The sequence below is a fragment of the Crinia signifera genome, chromosome 6 (genome assembly GCF_055691185.1).
Source record: "Crinia signifera chromosome 6, ASM5569118v1, whole genome shotgun sequence".
NCBI classification, from domain to species: domain Eukaryota; kingdom Metazoa; phylum Chordata; class Amphibia; order Anura; family Myobatrachidae; genus Crinia; species Crinia signifera.
The window spans coordinates 266,308,394-266,330,553 of NC_139222.1; the positions used below are offsets into that span (position 1 = coordinate 266,308,394).

The following is a 22,160-nucleotide window of genomic DNA, read 5'->3' on the forward strand; positions in this document are numbered from 1 at the left end:
GATTGGACACCTTTCCAGCAGCGACCTACGCAGTGCAACCCAGATAGTTACCCCAATGGTTCCTCCATTTGCAGGATGTGCTTCATGTGAATCTATCTGTACACGGTGTATCCTACTACTACACAAGTGTCAGTTTACCCATGTATGCATTGGGCCCTTGTATGGCTCACCTTCCACAGTGTAACCTTCATAGTGCACCCAACATGCCATCCCCATCTGGTACACATGTGGGTGGGACGAAAAATACATGGACCTGATGGTTTTATTAGGACCATATTAGGACGCTGCAATCACCACATTTTGTATCATCTCTTCTGGGATAACCTATTCCACCCAGGGTTAAGTATATGCAGTGCACCCAAGATGCCTGCCGCGCTATGCCTGCCGCGCTATGTCTGCCGCGCTATGCCTGCCGCGCTTGCATTATGTTTACTTTCCAATTAGTGTCATTTAGCCCCACCCATTTTGCCACAATGTGGGTGGGGCTTGATATCACAGCCTTCTGGAGCACCCACATTCTTCTCCTATACGAGCTTCTTCCAGAGAGGAACTTCCAAAAGTATGTATTGTAAGGGTAAATCACTTAAAATGGAAGTTCTATTGAAGATTGTATGTTGCATAGCAACATAGGCAGGAGGGCATGGAACATAATTAGGGGTAAATTTGCCAAGATGAGAGTCCTTTGTACTTTTCAGTAAATAAATACAACATAATGCAGCTTGGGCGCGATGTAAAAGGGTGCGATTTTTAGTCATGTTTTAAAAACGCACTAAATCGCATGCAAACAAAACACACATTTTTTAAAGAGCTCGCAAATGTAACGGTGCGATTTTTTTAGAGAAAGTCGAAATTTGCATGCAATTTGGTGCGATTTTTTGGAAGGAAAAAGTGCGGTTTGTAGACGTGTGACTTTTAGTAATTATAATGTGCGATTGTTGTTTTTAGACGTGAGATTTTTGTTTTTCGACATGTGCGATTTTTTGTAATTACAATGTGCGATTGTTGTTTTTAGACATGTGCGATTTTTGTTTTTCGACATGTGCGATTTTTGTTTTTAGACATGTGCGATTTTTAGTAATTTTAATGTGCGATTTTTGTTTTTAGACATGTGCGATTTTTAGTAATTTTAATGTGCGATTTTTGTTTTTAGACATGTGCGATTTTTTTTTACATGAAAGTGCAGTATTCAGTAAAAAAAAATGCTGTGGTATCCCCCCTCCTGAGCATTACCAGTTCATTGAGCCGCACCTGGTTCCAAAAATATGGAGGACAAAAAGAGTAGGGGTCCCTGTATTTCTGAAACTAGCCCCGGAATCTTGGACCTAGTTCCAAAAATACGGGGAATACATATTTTGGAATCAAACAGCCCACGGTGTCATGCCACAGCCGGGGGACACTTTTTATTTAAGGTCCCCCGGCCGTACCATGCACACCATAGCTGGTCAGCCCTGGGCGCGGTACCAGGGGGAGTGGGGACCCCCTCAATAAAGGGGTTTCCCCCCCAGACTTCAACTGTCACTGTTGTCAGTCCGGGGCTGGTTTCAGAAATACAGGGGGACCCCATATTTTTGGAACCAGGTCTGGCTCAATGAGCCCGGGGCTGATTATGCTCAGGAGGGGGACCCCACGCCATTTGTTATTTTTATTTGAACTTTTACATATATTTTAACACAGAACCATGCACAGATCTCAGTGATCTGTGTATAGGTCAGTCAAATTCGCCTGTCAGAACCAGGTCTATTTGTTTTGCGATTTTTAGTTGTGTTTACCAAAAATCGCATCCCATCAGTACCATCGAATGATTTCTCTCCCCTTCATAAAACAATGGGCTTACCCTGCTCCGCCCCCACCAGCCCCCTCCCTCCCCTACTCGTACGGACGCCTCAGCCAGTGTGGGGCTAAGAGAATCACCCCTTATCCCAATGTAACATTTGTAATTTGGCTTCTGTTGCCAGCCGCCGCCATAATAACATCTACATGAACTGTACTCCACAGAGAAAGAACAATGCTGTTTCTGCATGTAATTGATTGTGTTTTGCTGTGACATTTGCCTGTCGTACATTTCTCTGTTAATGTGTGGGAAATTCCAGCGGTTAGAGGCACAGAGTGAACCCCGGAACGATTCAGCTAGAACATTCCGAACACTCTTTCTTTGTTGCTCGCTGAATGCCGGGATTACATAGCGTGACAAATAACTGGTAAAGCGCTGCTACAGAATGTCAGGTTCAATGTCTGACACTTATAATCAGAGCACAATGCTCATGAGCCTATCACTCTGCGCTGACAATGAGAGATACAAATTGATACACATAATGGGCGGGCCTTCCGTTACTTGTCATGCACTGTGTTTGCTGTTTTGCCACAGAAAAATAAAATAGAGCATTGATTTTAATGCTTGCCAATCTGTACAACAGTATTCATGGGACTAGTAGAAAGGAAGTGATTGTATTTACCAGTGATACAAACTTATTTCTAAATCAACCACCCAGCACGCCGCTTCATATAGAACTAGGAGTTCCTGAAACTAATTTGAGGAACTTGGTCATTTGCCACTTTGTCTGTCCTGATTCCAGTGGCACAGTCCCACTAATAAGGATGACCAATGAAGTTTCCATATTATCAATGGTTTATGGCTGATGCTGAATACTTTTACCGGTACTTGTGTATTTTCACGGCGCCCGTCGCGTCGTAACGCATACCACTGATTAAGGTATGCGATGGCATGCGAAGGAAACGATTTGAGGCTTTTCCCAGGATGAGCGTACAATTTTAATATCGCGTTGCATCGCATGCCATTATAATGGCATGCCATGCGATGCGACGCGATTTCAATGTTAAATGCCCACCCAGACCCGATTTTTAATTGTATCCTCACCCTGATGGGTAATGACAATGTTAAATGGCCCCCCATTGTTAATGCCACCCCACTATCAATGCCAACCTGAAGCGTGGCGAGTGTAGCAAGCCCGCGAGGGGCGGCGGTACACGTCCTCCGACCTTTTCATACCCCCACTATCCACGTCGGCGTGGAGTGGATTTTATATAGTGTGGCGAGTGCAGCGAGCCACCGAGCCCGAAGCGTGGTGAGCGCAGCGAGCCCCGCGAGGGGACGCGCATTACCTCACAAGTATTGCGCGTCCCCTCGCGGGGCTCGCTGCGCTCGCCACGCTTCGGGTTGCCGTTGATAGTGGGGTGGCGTTAACAATGGGGGGGGGCATTTAACATAGTCATTACCCATCAGGGTGGGTGTACAATGTAAAATCGGGTATAATCGCATCTCATCGCATCGCATGCCGCCATTGCTCAGCTGTCATTCACCATTACTCCACCCTTCGCACTGTATCTACCTTCATAGACAGGGAAGGTGATTACTTATGCATTGCCCTGCCTATGTGGGCGTGTATGGTAGCCTTTCAGGGAGGAGTCAATGACTGTATTTTCCCCCAGCTGCTAAGTGACTCTCTTCATGGTGAGTGCAGCGCAAGCAAAGAAAAATTCACAAACCTTCGCTGCTGCAGGTGAGCCCACTGATCCGAGGTCCATTGTGACCATCCTCCTCAGCAGTGCACAGCAATAGCCAACCGCTGGGGATACAAACCGTGCATGTGCAGAGGAAATGTTCTATGCTCTTTCTCCAGAAAAGCCTCTTCTGTGCATGCATGGCTATTCGTTAATGGATGGGAACCATTGATGGTTGATGGTAGCATAGTTCCCAACCATCGATGGTCCAGCTAACACACCCATCAATAGCAGCCATTGATCGGTATCAATAGCCATCCCTACTCGCTATTCCTGCATATCTCCCAACATTGGCAATTGACAAAGCGTGACCTGTCCAGAAATGGAAGAGGCCTGGGTAGAGGCCTGGGCAGTCCCTGGACCCCTCCCTCCCATCACTGAAGAGATGTCGTGTGCTTGCAGAGCAACAGTGATCTCCGGCTCCCCCCACCTCCCCCCCTGCCCATGGGACATTGCCACCTGCAGAAGGGACATTGGGACAGTCTCCAAATAGTGTCATTGTCCCACTGTAATTGGGACAGATGGGTGTATGTTCCTGTACTGTCCCACCCAAGCACTGCAGTGTCCTGTGTGGGGAGGGGGGGGCTTCTGTGAAGAAACGGTGGGCAACCTTTGATCACCGCTGCTCTGCTGTGAAATGCAGGGAGTGATCCCTCAACAGATGCTGTGTGCATATATATGGCATCTAAACAGTGCAAGGGGATAAGTCGGGGTCTGCCCAGCAGCTTGGGGAGACTGGACAAAATGATAAAAAGTGGGTCATTCGAAGAGTAATAAGTTTACACAGATTGATTAGGTAGACGTTTTAGGTCCATCCCAGCAAAGACGACAAGAACTAAAAAAGGCTTCTTCCCAATAGCTGTCTACCAACTATATGTGAAATGTATGTGATGTATGTTTATGCCTCTCTTCCCACCCCCTTTGTGTTCCCTGATTGATGCTGCACTGTTACCACAAAAAATTCCAAGCATACGCAAGTATACCTGGCCAATAAAGATGATTCTGATTCTGATTATTTGTAAGCAAAACACAAAGTTGTTGATTTGTTAAAGCAAAGGAGAAGAGAAAGGTTTAATGGAAAATAATTGTCTTTTTCTGCTGAATGTGTTCTCTGGCTGAAAACACAAGCTGTTATTCAAGAGAAAACCCTTTGCAAAATAAATAAAGTGACAAACCATTGCCACGTGGAAATGTGTTGTCTCTGCTGAAAGAGCCTGTTTGATGGCTTCTGAAAGAGACAGTGCAGGGAGAAGCTTGGTACAGGGTTTCACACGGGAGGGGGGTACAGGAAGTCACGCCGAAGCGGGTAGGGAAAAAGTGGAACACACACTAGGGGGTGAGGTTAGTACAAAGCTTCCTGGGCACTCCCCACTCTGGGCTCCAATCCACGCCTGGGTGAGCTGTCTCCACATTATGCCACACTGTAATTCATCCATATTATACCAAACGGTACTACCATACATTGTGCAATACAGTAGAGCCCACACTTTATACCATATTGTAATGCCCACAATGTAGCACCCCCTTATTATACCACACTGAAGTGCCCATATGTTCTGCAACACAATAGTGCCCACCGCATTAAAACACAGGGGGTGAAATGTAATAGGATGAGAGATTCAGAAAGTGAGAGATTTGGTAAGAAATCTCCAGTTTTTTTAAAGTGGCAATCATTTTCACAGCAAAACCAGTGTGATTTTGCTGTGTCAATGATTGCCACTTTAAAAAAACTGGAGATTTCTTACCAAATCTCTCACTTTCTGAATCTCTCATCCTATTACATTTCACCCAGGGGGTGATTTTAATTCAGTCGGTCCCTGGCGAGTTCGCAACGGGGACCTATGTTTATGTACTGTGCGGGCGCCTTTGATGACTTGCATAGTAGCCATGGTGTGCATGGGGGGAGGGGGGGCGGGTGGGATGGAGGCGGGCAGGGGGCTGGCGCATGAGGACGACCAGCATTTCCCAAGTGCCCAGGAAAACGCTGGGGGGCCCCATGCGAACGCGGCTGATGTCATTGTTAGTCAGTTGCCTGCCATGTTTTCAATCAAGACTGCCTTAGATTTGCGAACAGGTGAAAAATCATTTGATGATTGGCCCCTTATGCTACCCTGACAATGGATGCATATGGAAACATCCATTCGCAAAGCGACGGGGATGTGCGGACCGCGGCGGGGGTGGGTATTCGTGCAGGCGCCGGCCAGCAGATGGCTCGCTAAGCAGAATCGGAATCACCCCCACAGTGTAGTGCCCCCACATTATACCACAGTGCATACTTGCCTACTTTTGAAACTAGTTTCAGGGAGATTATAGTTGTTAGTAGAATTTTGAACACTGGAGGGGGTGTCATGCTCCACCCAAAGGGCGTGTCTATTTCCATATATGGAGAGATTGTGAAAAGAGATTGTGAATGTGGCACCTAGATGCTTGGCTGTGTACTGCTACCAGGGCCAGCAACAGAATTCTTGGCGCCCCATACACTGATATCTCAGCGGGCCCCCACCCCCTATGCTGTAACACATACAGTACTGGAAACGCCCTGTGCCCATTATTGGATTGCTGCGGAGCAGGGAGGGAGGGTTAGATTGGGATAGAAAACTAGCCTGACAAATTTCTGGGAGCAGCCCTATTTCTGCAGCAGGGGGCATGCCTTGGACCCCTCAAATTGGCGGGCCCGGGACGGCTGTCCCCTTGACCCCCCTGTCGCCGGGCCTGACTGCTACATCTGAGAGGAATCTTTTAAAATTACTTATATCCAAATGTAGATGAGCCCCAAAGCAGTTAGTAAGAGATACTATACTTGGTAAAGTGCTGGGAAATGGTGCTGATGTTTCAATGTAAATGTATCTGTCTCTCATTCCTTTTTTTCCAAAAAATAACAGTGTAATGTGGGCTAGGTGACATGAGGGAGATTGCTAGACTAATGAGGGGGAGAGGGAGATTGCTGCTATGTCAGGGAGTCTCCTGCAGAATGCAGGAGGGGAGGTAACTATGATGTAACAGTGTAATGTGGGCTAGGTGACAAGAGGAAGATTGCTAGACTAATGAGGGAGAGAAGGAGATTGCTGCTATTTCAGGGAGTCTTCTGCAGAATGCAGGATGGGAGGTAACTATTCCACCGTGTAGTCACAACACCATATGTGCATTGCCCAGCCGGCACATTCATCTGTCTGCCGCAATAACACAGCTTGAAATTCGTGTTCAGTGACCCGGGCCGGTCCCAGGATTTTGGTATGAAACAGAAATAACATTGTCATCCAGCACAACCCAAGCTCGCCAGCACAAAATGTTTCTCGATCATGTTGTCAAATCATCCGGTTTCCTGTGATCCTTAAATATAAATGTGTTGGACACAAGACCTGGAGGCGGCTGAGTTCCAATAAGTTTATCTGTGTTTAAGCTAAATATGAAGCTGCTAAGGGCCAAGAGCATTGCAGCCCCATCACTTGTGTCTATGTAGCATTGTCTGGCTCAGTTCTGACAGCTGTATTAAGTGACTTTATATTGGTGTATATCAGTGATGCCGGACATCTCACTGCAGCTATAAAAAGATAAGAAATCAGAGCTTAATAGAATATTTTCTCCCATATCCTCAGGACCCTGTTCTAATGTCATCTGTTCAACGACTGAGAAAGGGTTTGGGGAGCAGGATCATACAAAGTTAGCGATCCCTTCTCTAAGTAAAATGTTCAAGAGTATTGGTAGATTTAGCAATCCTTTTTTAATATGCAGATTAAGGTAGCCGACCATGTTTAAAACTTCTGCAACGTTATTCTTAAGGCCCATACACACGGGGCGATTTTGAACTGAAAACGGCTAGGTTTTACCGTTAGAGCATTCAGCTCAAAAGCTACCCGCCAGTGTGTACGGCCTGGCAATGAGCGGTGAGCGATGATGCGCGCTCCCACATCATTGCAAGAAGATGAGCGATGGGGAGGACGGCTGGGATACAGTCACTAGACAGACAAGCATTAGGTCTGTTTATGTCGGTGAAAAACACCATGTCGACCTTCCCCATGTCGACCTAATGACCCTGTCGACCTTCTATCGTGTAGATGTTGATGCATGTCGACCTTGTGGTGTTGACCTAATGCTTGTCGACCTAATTCATGTCCAATGATCCATACCCAGACGGATTTCTATAACGTCCTGCTTTGGAAAGCCGCCCACCCCAGGAAAATCTTTTAGGCGGGTGAACTTCGCTCAGTGAGCGATGTTCAGCCCATTGATTTTTCCCCATCATCGTTGTCCATACACATGGGCAAAATAGCCCAACGTGTTTGGACCTTAACAAAAGTTTGGCCCTTCTCTGGTGTGCATCCACACATCTGTTTGTGCAAGGTCTGGCACGCCCACTTTTGCTCATCTTTAGTAGCAACCACTGGTTGTACCTGCAGAACTTTCAGCAGACCTATGCCAGGTGCTGGTTCTGTGCCGGAGCATGGCCTCCATTGCACGTGATCAAGCCCCTTCGTTTGTGCAGCACTTTCATAAAATGACGGTAAATTGGTGCATGTGTGGGAGTTTGATTGGCCATCTCCCAGTTAATGCCCAGAAATACCCAATCCATTATGGAGGAGGTCACTCGGTCCTGTGACTTTGGGGGTCTTTTGGTTGATTCGCAAGGTTGCGAATTCGCAGCCTCGCAAATCCACCAAACCCCGCCCAGCAAATGAACACCCCCCCCCTCGCAGCGTGGTTTCGCCCCCGCACAGGCTTCGAATGGATGTTTAGCATAAACATCCATTCGTATGCCTGCGGGTAACCTCCCACATCTTTCGATGGTCGGCGACAGGTATTTTCACAGTTAAAAAAAACATTAAGGCCCTCTCCAGGAGTTTGAGGTGAGCAGAATTAGCAGTGCTGTAATTTGTGGCCCTAACCACCGTGACGTTTTGCTGCAAATCAAGGGTAGGTTTTGCTGTTGGCATGACAACGATGATGCCAGTGATACCAAATTAGATCATCTTGCCCTCGCCCCAGCACATTTAACCTGGCAGATAATGGGTAGCAGGAGAGTTGTCCACTTTTCTGAGAGCCAGGTAGATCCCCAAATCCAGGAGTCTCCCATCAGTTCTGAGAGCGAGGGCAGGTATGAAGGAAGGTGACAATAGACAGTACAGCAGTATCATCCCCATAAATTGGGACTTGATTACTCATCTCCAAAGTTGCAGTCGACTGTGAGTAGATAGGCGTCATCCAGACAGGAAGAGAAAGTACCCCGTGCAAACCTGCAAATGGATTGCGAAAATATTGCATTCTATAATCACTCGATAATCAATTAGCTGATCAGCAATTATCTCTGAATCAGGCCTTAAACCAAACCAGTGCAGAGCTCTGCCCTCCTAGCTTTGCCTCCCTGAATTAAACTTTTAAAGAGATTCGTGATAAAGGCCCTCTTATGTATAACTGTCTGAAGTACCCGGCATTGCTCGGGTTCAGAACACTCTCCCCGGGTCAAAGTTCTGCCCAGCTTGACATCGGTCAGAGGTCCTGGCCACTCCAATAGGCATCTCCATTTACCATCCCAATCTGAAGTTCTCATCCAAATCTGTCCAGCAGAAGGTCCTGAACATGCTCCCCATGCTCGCAGTGTGCCCCACATACACCTCTCTGTAGTCAGCTCCCGGATCTGGCCGTATTGTTTTTCTTAAGCCCCATGTCGTCTACCCTCTCTATGTAATGCAACTTTCCCATATCTTGCTTTCCTGATCCACTTTGTGTATTGGCCGGTCGTCCTCTTTTTAGGCCCACGGGACATCCATAGGGTCACGATTGGGGGTGTTAGTGGCCTGTGAACCTAATCTGGATCCAATCAAGCCACCTCCCATTGGTTTCATCCAAATCGGTCAAGCGGTGTCCGAATGCATACCGGAGAAAAACAAATAATAGACAAATATTATAGATGTAGAACTCTTTTTTATGACACAGGTTTCAGCATTTACATGTAGTTCAGTTGTTACTAGGGAGACACTAGTTATAAACATGCTGAGAACATGTTTAATCAGAAAGGCTGCAATTATCAATGTCCCTTTATAAAGAGCCCTCCACCCCGCCTTGTGGCTGCTGGTTTGTCTCTACAAAATATGAGAAGTTCTATCTGCTACAAAGTTATACGTGAACCTTGTTTTCTCCTCTTTTGCTCAGATATACCACTTTCACACTGCCTAAACGTTTTAAAATCTGGTATTTTGAAACTGTATTTAAAACGGGTCTGAGCCTTCACATTGCAGTAGATTACCGTTTTAAATACCGTTTAAGTAACATTCACATCAGTCAACCCGTTTAATCCCCTGAACACGTTTCAAGGCAGAATGCAGGGGACAGCCTATCACAGGTCTGTAATCTGATGTTTTTACTAAATACCGTTTCAGAGCTATTCTCACCGCATACAAAACGGTTTTCTGTAACCGGTAAATCAACTCTGGAGCTTTCCCACTGCAGCCTTAAACGTTTTAAAATGGAAAAAAAACGGCAATATACCGTTTAACAAGTGCAGCGAGAAAGGGGTATTAGACTTCAGTACTCGCCATTCATGTAATGTGTTCTGTTTATGCTTATTTGCTGCAGTATTTGCTACTGATACATCACAACATGAATATAATGTCAAATATTAACCGTACTGGTCAATGTCTTAGATTTAATGCATCCGGAGGGGATGAGCAACTATCACAACCCCCAGCACACCCAAAACTTTGCTATGAGGACCATTGATCGCAACTTTCACCCCATTAGTATTCGTTTGATAGGCCAACAATATCTAAGTAGACAGTCAATTTGTCGACACGATATGGTCCACATGCATAAGGCTGAAATAAACAAAAAGTCAACCCTTGCCAAAGTTTGACATGGTAATTGTCGACATACAAAAAAGGTCAACATGAGCTTTTGGGATCTTTATTATTTTGGGGGAGTTTTTCATACTAGCATCAACGTGGACTCTGAATGGGAGAAGTAGCGTGCCCTTGACCAAAGCTTGGCAAGTGAAACGAGTCATGTGACGTCACCCGCCCCCGCTCCGCACATACATACATTGACGAGATAGTCAAGACCGAGCTGCATGTACTGATGACAGGAGGGGGTCGTTACTGATATGCGGGAGTGTGTATCAATAACGATATCGAGCATACAAACTGGCAGACAGGGGCGGATTGGCCCACCGGAAACCGGGCCATTTCCCGGTGGGCCGGCCCAAAACTCTTTAAAAAGGGGCCAGCTGCGATTCCCCCTGGGCTGGCTGGGCCACGGGCAGCGGCCACAGCACTTTACCCAAATCCAAAATGGCTGTGGGAGGCTGCTGCGCATGCGCGCACAGCACCTCCCAGGACCTTCAAGCGGCACAGCACCAGGCTCCCAGAAAGAAGCAGCAGCAGGTGAGCAACCCCCAAAGACCCCCCCCGCATGCGCATTACATACCAACGCACACACGCCCCCCACGCGTTATATACCGCCACCACCCCAATCCGCCCGCCCGCTCCCAACCACCTGCCCGCCCCCTTCCCTCCCCTCACAGTGCAAACACCTTAGTGAGTGTGATACTCGCCGAAAGCATTTGCACATTTGCACATGCGCAGACCAACCACCATCGGATACGTGGCCAAATTAGGACGCGAATGAAGACGTCTGAAACAGCCCCAAAATGCTTAATAACATATTATCTATGTCCAGGGCCAGTGTAAGGCTTCTCAGCACCCTAGGCAAAACTTTAACCCCCCAAAGTCCCCTGCTTTCCCTGGAGGCCTCCTTTTGACACCCACAACAGAGTACAAGGAGGAGGGGGAAGTAAAATAGGGAAGTATGCCTCAAGGAAATGTATGGTGGTGAGGTCTTAGAAGTTGCACATTCCTCATAGACTGCCATAATTTTTTGATAGGCAGACTTGGTAACGCCCCCGCAGATCCTGGCGCCTTAGGCAGCTGCCTAAAGCTGCCTAATGGTAGAGCCGGCCCTGTCTATGTCATTGTGGCAGCAAAGACAGCGGTAGTTTCCCTGTAAAGCTTCTGCATATATCTTCCATCATTGATTCCCCTGAAAGTACAGTAACAGCCATCGCTCACCAGTCAGCAGCGAGACGCCTCTTATTCAGCTCATTTCAGCAAAGAGAACAAGGGTTATTGAGAGTTCACGCGTTAAAATTCTGAATCCGAGATGAAGCAAAAGTATTAAACAATCCTCATTGGCACAAACACAGTAACAGAAGTGTTTCTGATTGGACGAAAGTTTAAATAAGTTATGGTTAAACTTCCCAGTGCCTACCCGCGGTTGTCTGACAAGATCAGGGGAATACAGCTGGAAATACCGTGTGTGTAGGCATTAGGTTTGAAGATCCTGCTCTTAAATTTGCAGAGGGAAACAATCGAAAATAAAGAGCCTTGACTTAAATATTAAAGTCAGGGAAATTAAACATTTATACCCAAAGCCTTCACACTTGCGTGCCGGGTGAAAGTAAAACCTGAGTTTAAAAAAAAAATCCTGTGGATCTAAGCCGGTAAATGAGACGATAAGGATACGAATTTGCTCAGTGGCTTAGCGGTAACTCTCAGTTTTAAACTGTCAGACTCCAAAAAAATGCTAGTGTCTGGGTTAGGCAAATGTAATGCGCCTGTGGGTTTACAAGGTCCTGTAATAAAGGGTTTCTATAGTGCCTGAATGGAATGGTAATGATGATGTGACTGAGCCTGTATTCATTATTCATGACTGCAGCGCAGGCTCCCTGGCAGCTCGGATACTGGTATCCTCTGTTACCGATACCACAAGTCACAGGGGACTTGTAAACACTGTAATGCCTTCCCAGGAAAGGATCCCCAGGTTGCTAAATACCTACATGGATATACACCCGAAATCCTCCGACCGAAGGACAGATACGAGCAAAACTTTTCTTGCTCAAGTTCATCTCACTGTGCATTATTCTTTAAGGAGGAAGGCATGCTACTTCGGTAAGTAAACGTCGACAGACGGCTGTGTGAATTATTCAGAATTGCCTTACAACAATAGGTGACTGTCCGTCAGTTGTGGTCGGCAACTCGGAGCAGGCCCTGCTGCCAGCCTTATGGGCCCTATACATCTACAGATCGATTGTCAGATTGGGCTGGTTGGAACAAAATCCTGGTAATGGATGAGAGCAGATGACAGTTGACCATTTGCTTTGAATTGCTGGAAAACTGCCAAAAGCTGTCACTCAGATATTACCAGGTTTTTTGCTCCAACCGGCCCAATCCGACAATCTATCTGTAGATGTATGGCCAGCTTTAGAGATGTACTGCTGCAGACGCAGCCATCCAGGGACTTGTAGTCCTGCGGCTCAAGAGCTACAAATAACTTTTGTTGCATTATATTATATTAGAGAACATTGTTTTATTGCATTTTGGGGGCGATTCAGGCCCGTTCAATGCGGAGTGAATTCTCTAAACTTGTCTGATTGTTGGGGTTTTTGCCCATGTGTGTTCGCTCCAGGGTGGGCGGGAAGGGGGTGGATGTAGGGAACCGCCCAGCACATCCAATCACATGCTAATGTGGGGACTCGCTTTGGCGGGGGCGGGCATTCGCCACTAGGCAGCGAATATACGTTGCCCAGCATACAGGTCTGAATTAGGCACCTATGTTTTACTTTGCCCATGTAGACTGTATTGAGATCACCCGAGTTTTCGCAAAAGGATATAAGTGTCAAATCAACTACAAGGAATTGTCATTAAGGCGGCATCGTATAAAGCGGTCATAAATTCAGTCCGGTATGCTTTTAAAATCATAAAAAAGCTATTTGCCGAACCGTAATTTACTGGGCTCTCAGTCTGTATCTGTTCCTGTCCGCTTTCCGCAGTGTTTTAGGATTATATACAGTAAACTGTTTGTCTTCCAGGCCCTGAACAGCTTCGCTTGATAAGAGGTAGCACGTCTCCTGAAAAAGCCCCCGTTTTTTATGCAGGGTGTTTTATCTCTTATATATTTGGCTACATCTGTCACCCAAAGTGTGTGACTGTGTCTCTAACGCTGGGTGGAGCCTCTTGACTCACATGACTGACTCACATGACAGAGAACCAGCCCAGTGAGCCCACAGTGCCAGACACCCTCTGCCTCCCCATGTTGCCCAGAAACCTACTCCACAGCCACCAGGTGAGCGCCCCGCAACGCCCCCCTCCCGCGATTCGCGGCAAAACCCCTGCCTCCCCCCTCCCGCAATTTGGGGCGCCCCCCTCCCGCGATTCACCACCACCGCGACCCCCCAGTGACCCCCCCTCCGACAATTCCCAGCACCCCCCCCTGTGACCCCCCTCCCGCGATTTGCGGCAACCCCCCCCCCCCCGTGACCCCTCCTCCCTCGATTCGCGGCACACCCCCCCCCCCGATTCACAGGAACCCGACCCCGCAACACCCCCCTCCCGCAATTCGTGGCACCCCCCCTCCCGCGATTCGCGGACACATCCCACCTCCCCCCCCCGCGATTCCTGGCAACCCCAGGATTAAATGCCACATGCAAAACACTTATATGGCTATGGTCGACAATGAAAAAGGTTGACATGAGTTTTTGAAGATATATTTTTCAATTTTTGAATGTTTTCATATTCATTCTCATGTGTTGACAAGGACACCAATGAAGTGCCACACTTATGTAAACATTTACATGTGTTGACCTTTCTGTGTTGATTTTTTCTTGTGGCAATTCGTGGCGACCCCCCCTCCCGCGATTCCTGCCCCCCCGCGACCCTCCCTCCCGCGATTCGCAGCACACCCACCCCGTGACCCCCCCTCACGCAATTCGTGGCACCCCCACCCCGTGACCCCCCTCCCACGATTCACGGCAACCCCCGCCCCCGCGACCCCCCCCCTCCCGTGATTGCCCCCCCGTATGCCCACACACCCCTATCACTCTATCACTACCCAGCTTCCTGCTCTCCTGAACCGTAACTTCCACCACTGGGGAGTCGCTGACGCTGTGTTGCCCACATGCCCCTTTCATGCCTCATAGCCCAGCCTCCTGCTCTCATGCACCCTAACTCCCACCCAGTAGGAGGAGACACTGACTCAGGGCCACCGTCCTGTACTCCTGTACTGCCACGCTGGACCCCCACCCACTGGCAGAAGCTACACAGTGTCTCCCGCCCTCCTCTTTAGTCCCCCTTATGCCCACACACCTTCTGTTTTCCTGTGTCGTGACGTCCGCCAGTGGGGAGCCGCTGACTCAAAAACACCCTACTATACTATTGCACACACACACACTTTAACAACACGCACCCACCCACAAATGTCACTGTACCCTCCACACTATCAATGTACATCTTACTCTGTAACCGCTTTTTAATTAAACAAAACAATACACACCCCTTCCAAATCATATGCTCTCTATTTAACACATTTCACCTATAACTCAAGTTGCAATACAGGCATCTTTCATACAATTCTAACCATCTTTCTCATATACAAACGTTCACAAATTAAGGGGGCGCAGCCCCTTACGACGGTGTGAAGAGCGCCCGTAGGGCGCGATGAATCACCTAGTTAATATTATCTCTTATTCATTTAAAAAAACACTATTTATTATAAAACCTTGTTCTGCCTGTGTACTGTATGCTGCAATACTGAATGGTGCATATTTATATTTTAACATTGTCCCATGAACCAGTTGTGGTCCAGGATCTCACCATGCTTACTATTGTCCGTATAGGCCTAATTGAGACCAGCTTCGATTTTGTAGCATGGGCGATTATCGAACAACCTCGCAAGTGCATGGTACACTGTGCGAAGGCAGCCAGCGATGGTTAGCCATCGCTGGCAGCTCAGAGGGTGATTCACACCTTGCGGCCTCTCCCAATAAGAGCTGGCCTTTGTGATTACGGGACAAGCTACAGGGTTAGGAACCCGGGAGCCCCTCTGCACATGTGCAGAATGAAATGGGCTGGTAAATAAAAGGATTGAAGCCCTTACGCTTCTATTGGGTAACACCACCCAGTCCAAGCTTTGAGTTGCATCTAATTTTCCGCCACTAGGTCTAAAAGCTTTAGGGCAACATGGTCATTAAGTTGATACAATCATTAGGTCAACATGGAAAAGGTCGACATTAAAAAGGGTCAACATGAGTTCTTCAAACCTGCTTTGTTTGATATAAGGACTGTTGTCTCAGATGAAAGGAGCAATTTATGGGATCATCTATTCTCTACATTTGTGTTTGGTGCAAGTGTTTATGGGCATAAATACAGGGCCAGTGTAAGGCTTCTCAGCACCCAAGGCCGAACCCAGCAGGGAACAGGTGAGCCGACCCCCCCCCCACACACCCCCGCACTGGTCATCGGCAATCTGCGGGTGACGGCTGCCCCCCCCCCGCCCCCTCTCCCTGCTAGTCAGCGTTACCCTGTGGGTGGATTTTATGTAAACCACCAATGACAAAATTGCTCGATACCACGGATGATGAATCCTTCGATGGCCAACTATTGCTCATGGTTATACTTTTCAGTGTCAAAGTCTGATGCACATCCCCCGATACAATAACATTGGCATTTATGCTAGAATGCTAAAAACTAGTTGCAGCTGTTTTGCTAAAGCGACTTATATTGTAATTACTGCTGTTTAAAAAGTCATTCTCTAGTTTTTGCAGATGATGTGAGTGATAACGTATTTGCATTCTGGTTCTCTTGCGCTGAAAAGAAACAGACATTTTGTAGGCATAATAAATGTAACACAAGAGTAAATATACATATATATATATATATATATATATCGCCATAGGTGTTTGGCTGACATTGCCAAGTTTTACAGAACTCCAACTCAAGGTGAAAGGCTTCCCCTGAGCGTAATGCCTTTGTCACTTTGAACATCTAATGGAAAATCAAAAGAAAAATAGATTGTAGGTGAAAGGGTCATTTTGCCGACGGGCTTCGTTGCAGGTGCAGATGAAGGTGAGGGAATTCTATAACTATGTTTGATATTATTGTAGATGAAATGCATTGGGTTTATCACATGTCCTTATCTCCTGATCCCCATTATAGATAACTGTACATTTTATACCATAGCTACATTTATAAAAGAAGACGATGCACGAGAAACGTGTGTTGTAACCCATAGCAACCATATGATGTTGTTCCCTTTCTGAGCACTGAAAAATACTGTACCTGCAGCAGGTACTGCTATTCTTAAGCATATATAATAATAAGGCAAAACTGATACACAAGGTGGATCCGATATGATATCCCGGCGGTCGGGATCCCGGCGGTCGGAATCCCGACACTGGAATCCCGACCGCCGAAATCCCGACAAGGGGGGGACATGGATCGCCCCCCCTTGCGGGCTCGCTGCGCTCGCCACGCAGCGGGCCCGGTGCCTCGCTACGCTCGGCACGCTATTATATTCTCCCTCTATGGGTGTCGTGGACACCCACGGAGGGAGAAAGTTTCGGGATTTCGGCGGTCGGGATTCCAGTGTCGGGATTCCGACCGCCGGGATCCCGACCGCCGGGAAATTAACCGCATCCCCACAAGGTTCTGTGTTGTAACTCGTAGCAACCCAGTGATTCTTTTTATTTTCTACAGTAAATCTTACTAGATAAATTCTTATTTGTTGATATGAGCTAACATCATAGCTTTCCTGTGGGACATCAAGTGGGACCTGTTACTAGAGAAGGTACCTGGCCTGACAAAAACCTGGTAATGGATGAGAGTAAATGACAGTTGACCATTTGCTTTGAAATGCTGGAAAACTGGCAAAAACTGGTGCTACATCTGTAAGCAAAATCTACCCCAGTCATTGGAGCACGCAGTGTGGGTTTCCGAGTGCCTTGAAATGCCCATATGATTGACCAAAGTAGGTAATGCCATGACTCGCAGGTATCGTTCTGGCCTGTCCCCTCTGGTACACACAAGAAAGACTGCATTAACCCCTCCCCGACGAGGCCTTTTTTGTTAATTTTTTTTTTTTCCTCCTCGCGTTCAAATAAGCGTAACTTTTTAAATTTTCCGGCTATATAGACACATGAGGGCTTTTTTTTTGCGGGACAAGTTGTACTTTTTAATGGTACCATTTACTATACCGTATAATATTCTGGGGAATCAGGAAATAATTCAATGTGGGGTAAAAAAGAAAAAAAACGCAATTCCACAATTTTGCGCTGGTTACGGTTTTTTTTGTAGTTCATAGTTCATTTAAAATGATGGGTTATCTTTATTCTATGGGTCGTTACGATTCCGGTGATACCAAACTTATATAGTTTTCGTTATGTTTTACCACTAAAAAAAAAAATAGAAACTTTTACGGTTTTTCTAATTTGCGTCGCGTCGCCATGTTCTGCGGCTTATAACTTTTTTATTTTTCCACCTACGGACCTGGGTGAGGGCTCATTTTTTGCGGGCTGAAGTGTACTTTTTAATTAATACCATTATGGGATATGGGCGACTTTCTGATCTCTTTTAGTTATTTTTTTTTGGGTAGGCGATGCGACCAAAAAACGTAGTTTTGGCGTTGGGAATTATTTTCCGTTTACGCCTTTAACCGTGCGGGATAACTAATGTTATATTTTAATAGATCGGACTTTTAGGAACGCGGCGATACCAAATATGTTTATTTTTTTTATTTTTTATTTATTTTTATTTGTGAAATGGGGAAAGGGGGGGTGATTTGAACTTTTAATATTTTTTTATTTATTTTTTATTTTTAAACTTATTTTTTTTTTTTTTTTTACTTTTACTACAAGGCCCCCTAGTGTACTTGACCACTAGGGGGCGCGATCGCCTGTACTAGGTTCAGCCATAGAGCTCTATGGCTGAACATAGTGATTTTCAGCACTTCCTATTACATCCTGCCTCAGGCAGGATGTAATAGGAATGCTGACACGGCCAGCACAGGGGTCTACATTAGACCCCTGGCTGCCATGGCAACCGATCGGCACCCTCCGATCTCGCCGCGGGGGGCCCCGATCGGCGCCGGAGGGGGGCGCCCCCCCTCCGATCAGCTATTTAAGCACTGCGGGCGCTTTGCCCGCGGTGCTTAAAGGGTTAAACGGCCACGATCGGCGAACTCGCCGCTCGTGGCCGTGAGAGCAGGTACCTGGCTGTAATATACAGCCAATTACCTGCTCTCTTTCAAGCCAGCTCACTCCGTGAGCTGGCTTGATTCCCCCGCAACCGACATATGACGTAAATGTACGTCATATGTCGGGAAGGGGTTAAGCAAAAAGGGCCGGGTACTTATGTGCTTGTTTTTAAAGAAAAAAATGATCTATTTCAGTGGCTCATGCAGGGTGGGTTTCTGAGTGCCCAGAACTAACCATGACTGATAACAATAGGAACCCCAGCACTTTGTGTAGTAATCCATGGGTCTTTAGGGACTTCCTCCTCTGAAACACATGTTAATCACAGCCTTATGCAGCAAGGAGTAGCGCCTTACACAATTTACCTGGTCCCATCCCAAACAAGACTTAAGGGGCCTACACACGGGGAGATTTGATGAGCGTTCTGAGCTATACTAGGTCCTGTTAGTAGAATAACTTTATAAGGGGTGACTGGTTTTCTTGGGTGTTTGCAAACGTAATCAACCATGATTTCTGCTTTTGAGAACAGTGTTTGGATGTTTTTCTTTTGCTGACTGACAGCTGAGTGCCGGGGATCTTGCATGTGTACTCACCTGCCCCATCCCCAGACACACACACACGTCCCCTCTTCCATTACTATCTGTTTATAAATTAATTGAGCAACTTGCCTTTTGGATAGACGCTTCATATTGCTGCATGCATGATTGAAAGCCGGCTTGCAGATACTGTAATTCATATATGTGGCTTATAATATAATTTAAAAGTGCTTTATCTGCCTCGATCCCTGTCCATCGGCGAGTATGATAAAAAAAAAACAGTTCACCAAACTCTGTTATTGTCATTTTCAGTGCACTCCAGCATCACTATTTTGCTGCATGTATAATAGATGCGGGACACAATGGCACTCAACTTGTATAACCACAGGGCCTTCTGACGTTACAAGATAAGCGCCTCTTTGTTTTTGTACTTGCAGCCATGGAAACAGACCTAGAGGGAACAGAGACATGAACCAAGAAGACATAACTTTATATCAGTGCAGTGAACCCCACAGTGCTTGGGATGCAGATGATCAATTTCTATAGTAATAATAATAATAATAATAATAAAAACTTTTTTCCATATTACGGGGAAAAAAAATCTCCTTTTAAGAAATTTACTTATTTAAATTTTTTGTTGTAATTAATTATTGTCCTAAAGTTCATCTTCTTAACTTTGATCCTGATTTAGTGATGTATGCAATGGCGGTGAGCGATTATCAGACGCGGCTGCACTGAGCATGCACCATGGCACCTTATTATTGTTAATATTATCCATTATTTATAAGGCGCCACAAGGGATCCGCATCGCCCAATTACAGGGTGTACAAACAAATGAGTAAAACAAGAAACAATGACTTACAGTACAGCTGGATACAATAGAGGACAGTTACAGGGAACATATACATTGCTGCATCAGCAGAGGACACTGACGGAAAAGCACATGAGGAGAGAGGGTCCTGCTCGTGAGAGCTCACTTTCTAAAGGGGACAGACAGGCAGACAGGTGTGACACAGGAGTGGTGGACAGTGAGTGTGGAACTGGGGGTGGTAAGGAGCCTGGGGCAGATGTGAGGGGGTGGGGGTGAAAGAAGCTTGGGTTAGCTGTGAGGGGGGGGGGGTGAAGGGAGCCTTGGGGAGCTGTGAGGGCAGAGTGAAAGGAGCCTGGGATTGCTGTGAGCGTGGGAGTCTTCTCCTAACCCCATCCCTGACCTTTTATAGAAGTTGTGTGGATTATCGAGGAACCTGCAGCCTTTGCTTTATATTTATATACAGTTGCTTGGATCTACAAAGTCAAGAGACTTGTCAAGAGAAATGCATGTGTTTCTGTAATTTGCATACTTTCGCACATCTGCTGCATACAGGATCGCAGCTGTAAAGCCATTCGCATGCATCTGTAAATTAACCTGACGGGCGGTGCTCATAAAAATCTAAAGATATTGGGAGGAATTCATGGATCACAACTTTTGCAAATCAGAAGTTTTTTTGCCATGATTCTCAGCGACTTTACAAATAGTAAACTTATCACTATGATGATTTGGTTGTGACAGCTGGGATACCTGACATTGCATCTACAGTATCTTGCCCAGGGCAATCTTAACATATAGACTTCCTGGGCAGACGCATTCTTGCCTACTCTCCCGGAGATGCTCCAAAAATGTGCGTGTCCTTACGCATGCTATTAAGAAATCAGAGTGCTGACACATTCACTGTATGGTAGCATGTGGAGATATGGAGTGGGATGGCAGAAGGGGTTATGATATTTTTATTTATTCACATGAATGGATGGGTAGGGGCCCCGGGGCATTGTTTAGACCACACCCCAAAATGTTACTGGGTCCCATGCTTCTCGTTCTTCTTCTTTTTCCGCACAATAATTTATGTGGAGCAGTGAGGCTTATACTTACCTTTTCTGATTTTCATTAGGATAGATTTCCTCCTTGGACTACGTTTAGGATAAGTTTCTGGAGTTTCAAAGTCGCTGCACATAGACAGTGATTTGCACTTTAAAACTACAAACAGCTGCATAGTAAATATGGCTGTAGATTTGAACTTGCTGCCCAAATCACACTCCATTAAATACAAATTTGGCTTTTACCTTATCCTCAACTAGAGAATATTTTTCGTTGAGAAATTACAGATGTTGCTGAATAATAAATCTACCTATTATATCTTATATAAAGCAAGTAGGGTGAATATTGATAGCAAGCAGGGAAAATACTGATGGCTCATAGAGAAAGGGAGAACAGTGAAAACAAGCAGGTAGAATTTTGAGTGTGAGCAGGGAGGATACTGAGAGCGATCAGGGAGAATACTGAAAGAAAGTAGGGTGATATTGAGAATAATTAGGGAGAATGGTGAGAGCGAACAGGGAGAATGCAGAGAGTGAGCAAGGGAAAATACAGAGGGGGAAATTTACTCAGATGAATTCGTCAAAAATAAATCGTATTTTCATAGGAAAATACGAATTTTTGGGGCTTATTCGTATTTTTGGCATTTACTATACCAAAAATAAGAATTTTCGTATTTGTATTGATGGGACATTCGTATTTGTATTTACAAATACGAATGAATACACCATCGAAAGAATATGACAGGAACCACCATTCAAAAGTATGGTGATTCCTGATTTACTAAGCGGCCGTATTGAAAATACGGCCGCTATTTGGCGTAAAATGGCCGCCAATAGCCAGCCAAATACGGCAGGAAAATACTATTTTCCTGTCGAATTTGGCTTTAGCTTTGGCTTTAGTGTGTCAAAAATAGAAAAATAAATAAATAAAACGGCATGGGGTCCCCCCCACAGCATTAACCAGCATCAGGCTGACAGAGCCGGGGCTGGTAATAAAAAAATCAGGAAACCCGGCAAATAGGGTTTCTCCAATTTTTAAAAACCAGACCCAGGCTCTAGGGCTGGGGCTGGTTCCCAAAATACGGGGGACAAAATGACTAGGGGTCCCCCGTATTTTAAGAATCAGCCCCAGGCTAAACCAGCCAGCAGGGTAATGTCACAGCCGGGGGACACTTATTATATACGGTTCTGCGGCGAAAACATTAACCCTACTGACCAGTCAGCCTAGCCAGGGGCCCTGGGGG

At 46.2% G+C, this 22,160-nt stretch overlaps 1 protein-coding gene across 1 annotated transcript in view; it reads left to right on the forward strand.

Moving 5' to 3' along the window:
• The first annotated feature begins 12,285 nt into the window (after positions 1–12,285).
• The window catches only part of C6H10orf90 (chromosome 6 C10orf90 homolog), a 112,165-nt gene continuing 102,290 nt past the window's right edge, over positions 12,286–22,160 (forward strand). The window contains exon 1 of the mRNA XM_083145624.1: positions 12,286–12,455. Within this exon, the coding sequence (XP_083001750.1) occupies positions 12,302–12,455 (154 nt within the window). The 5' untranslated portion in view covers positions 12,286–12,301. The remainder of the gene's footprint in view (positions 12,456–22,160) is intronic.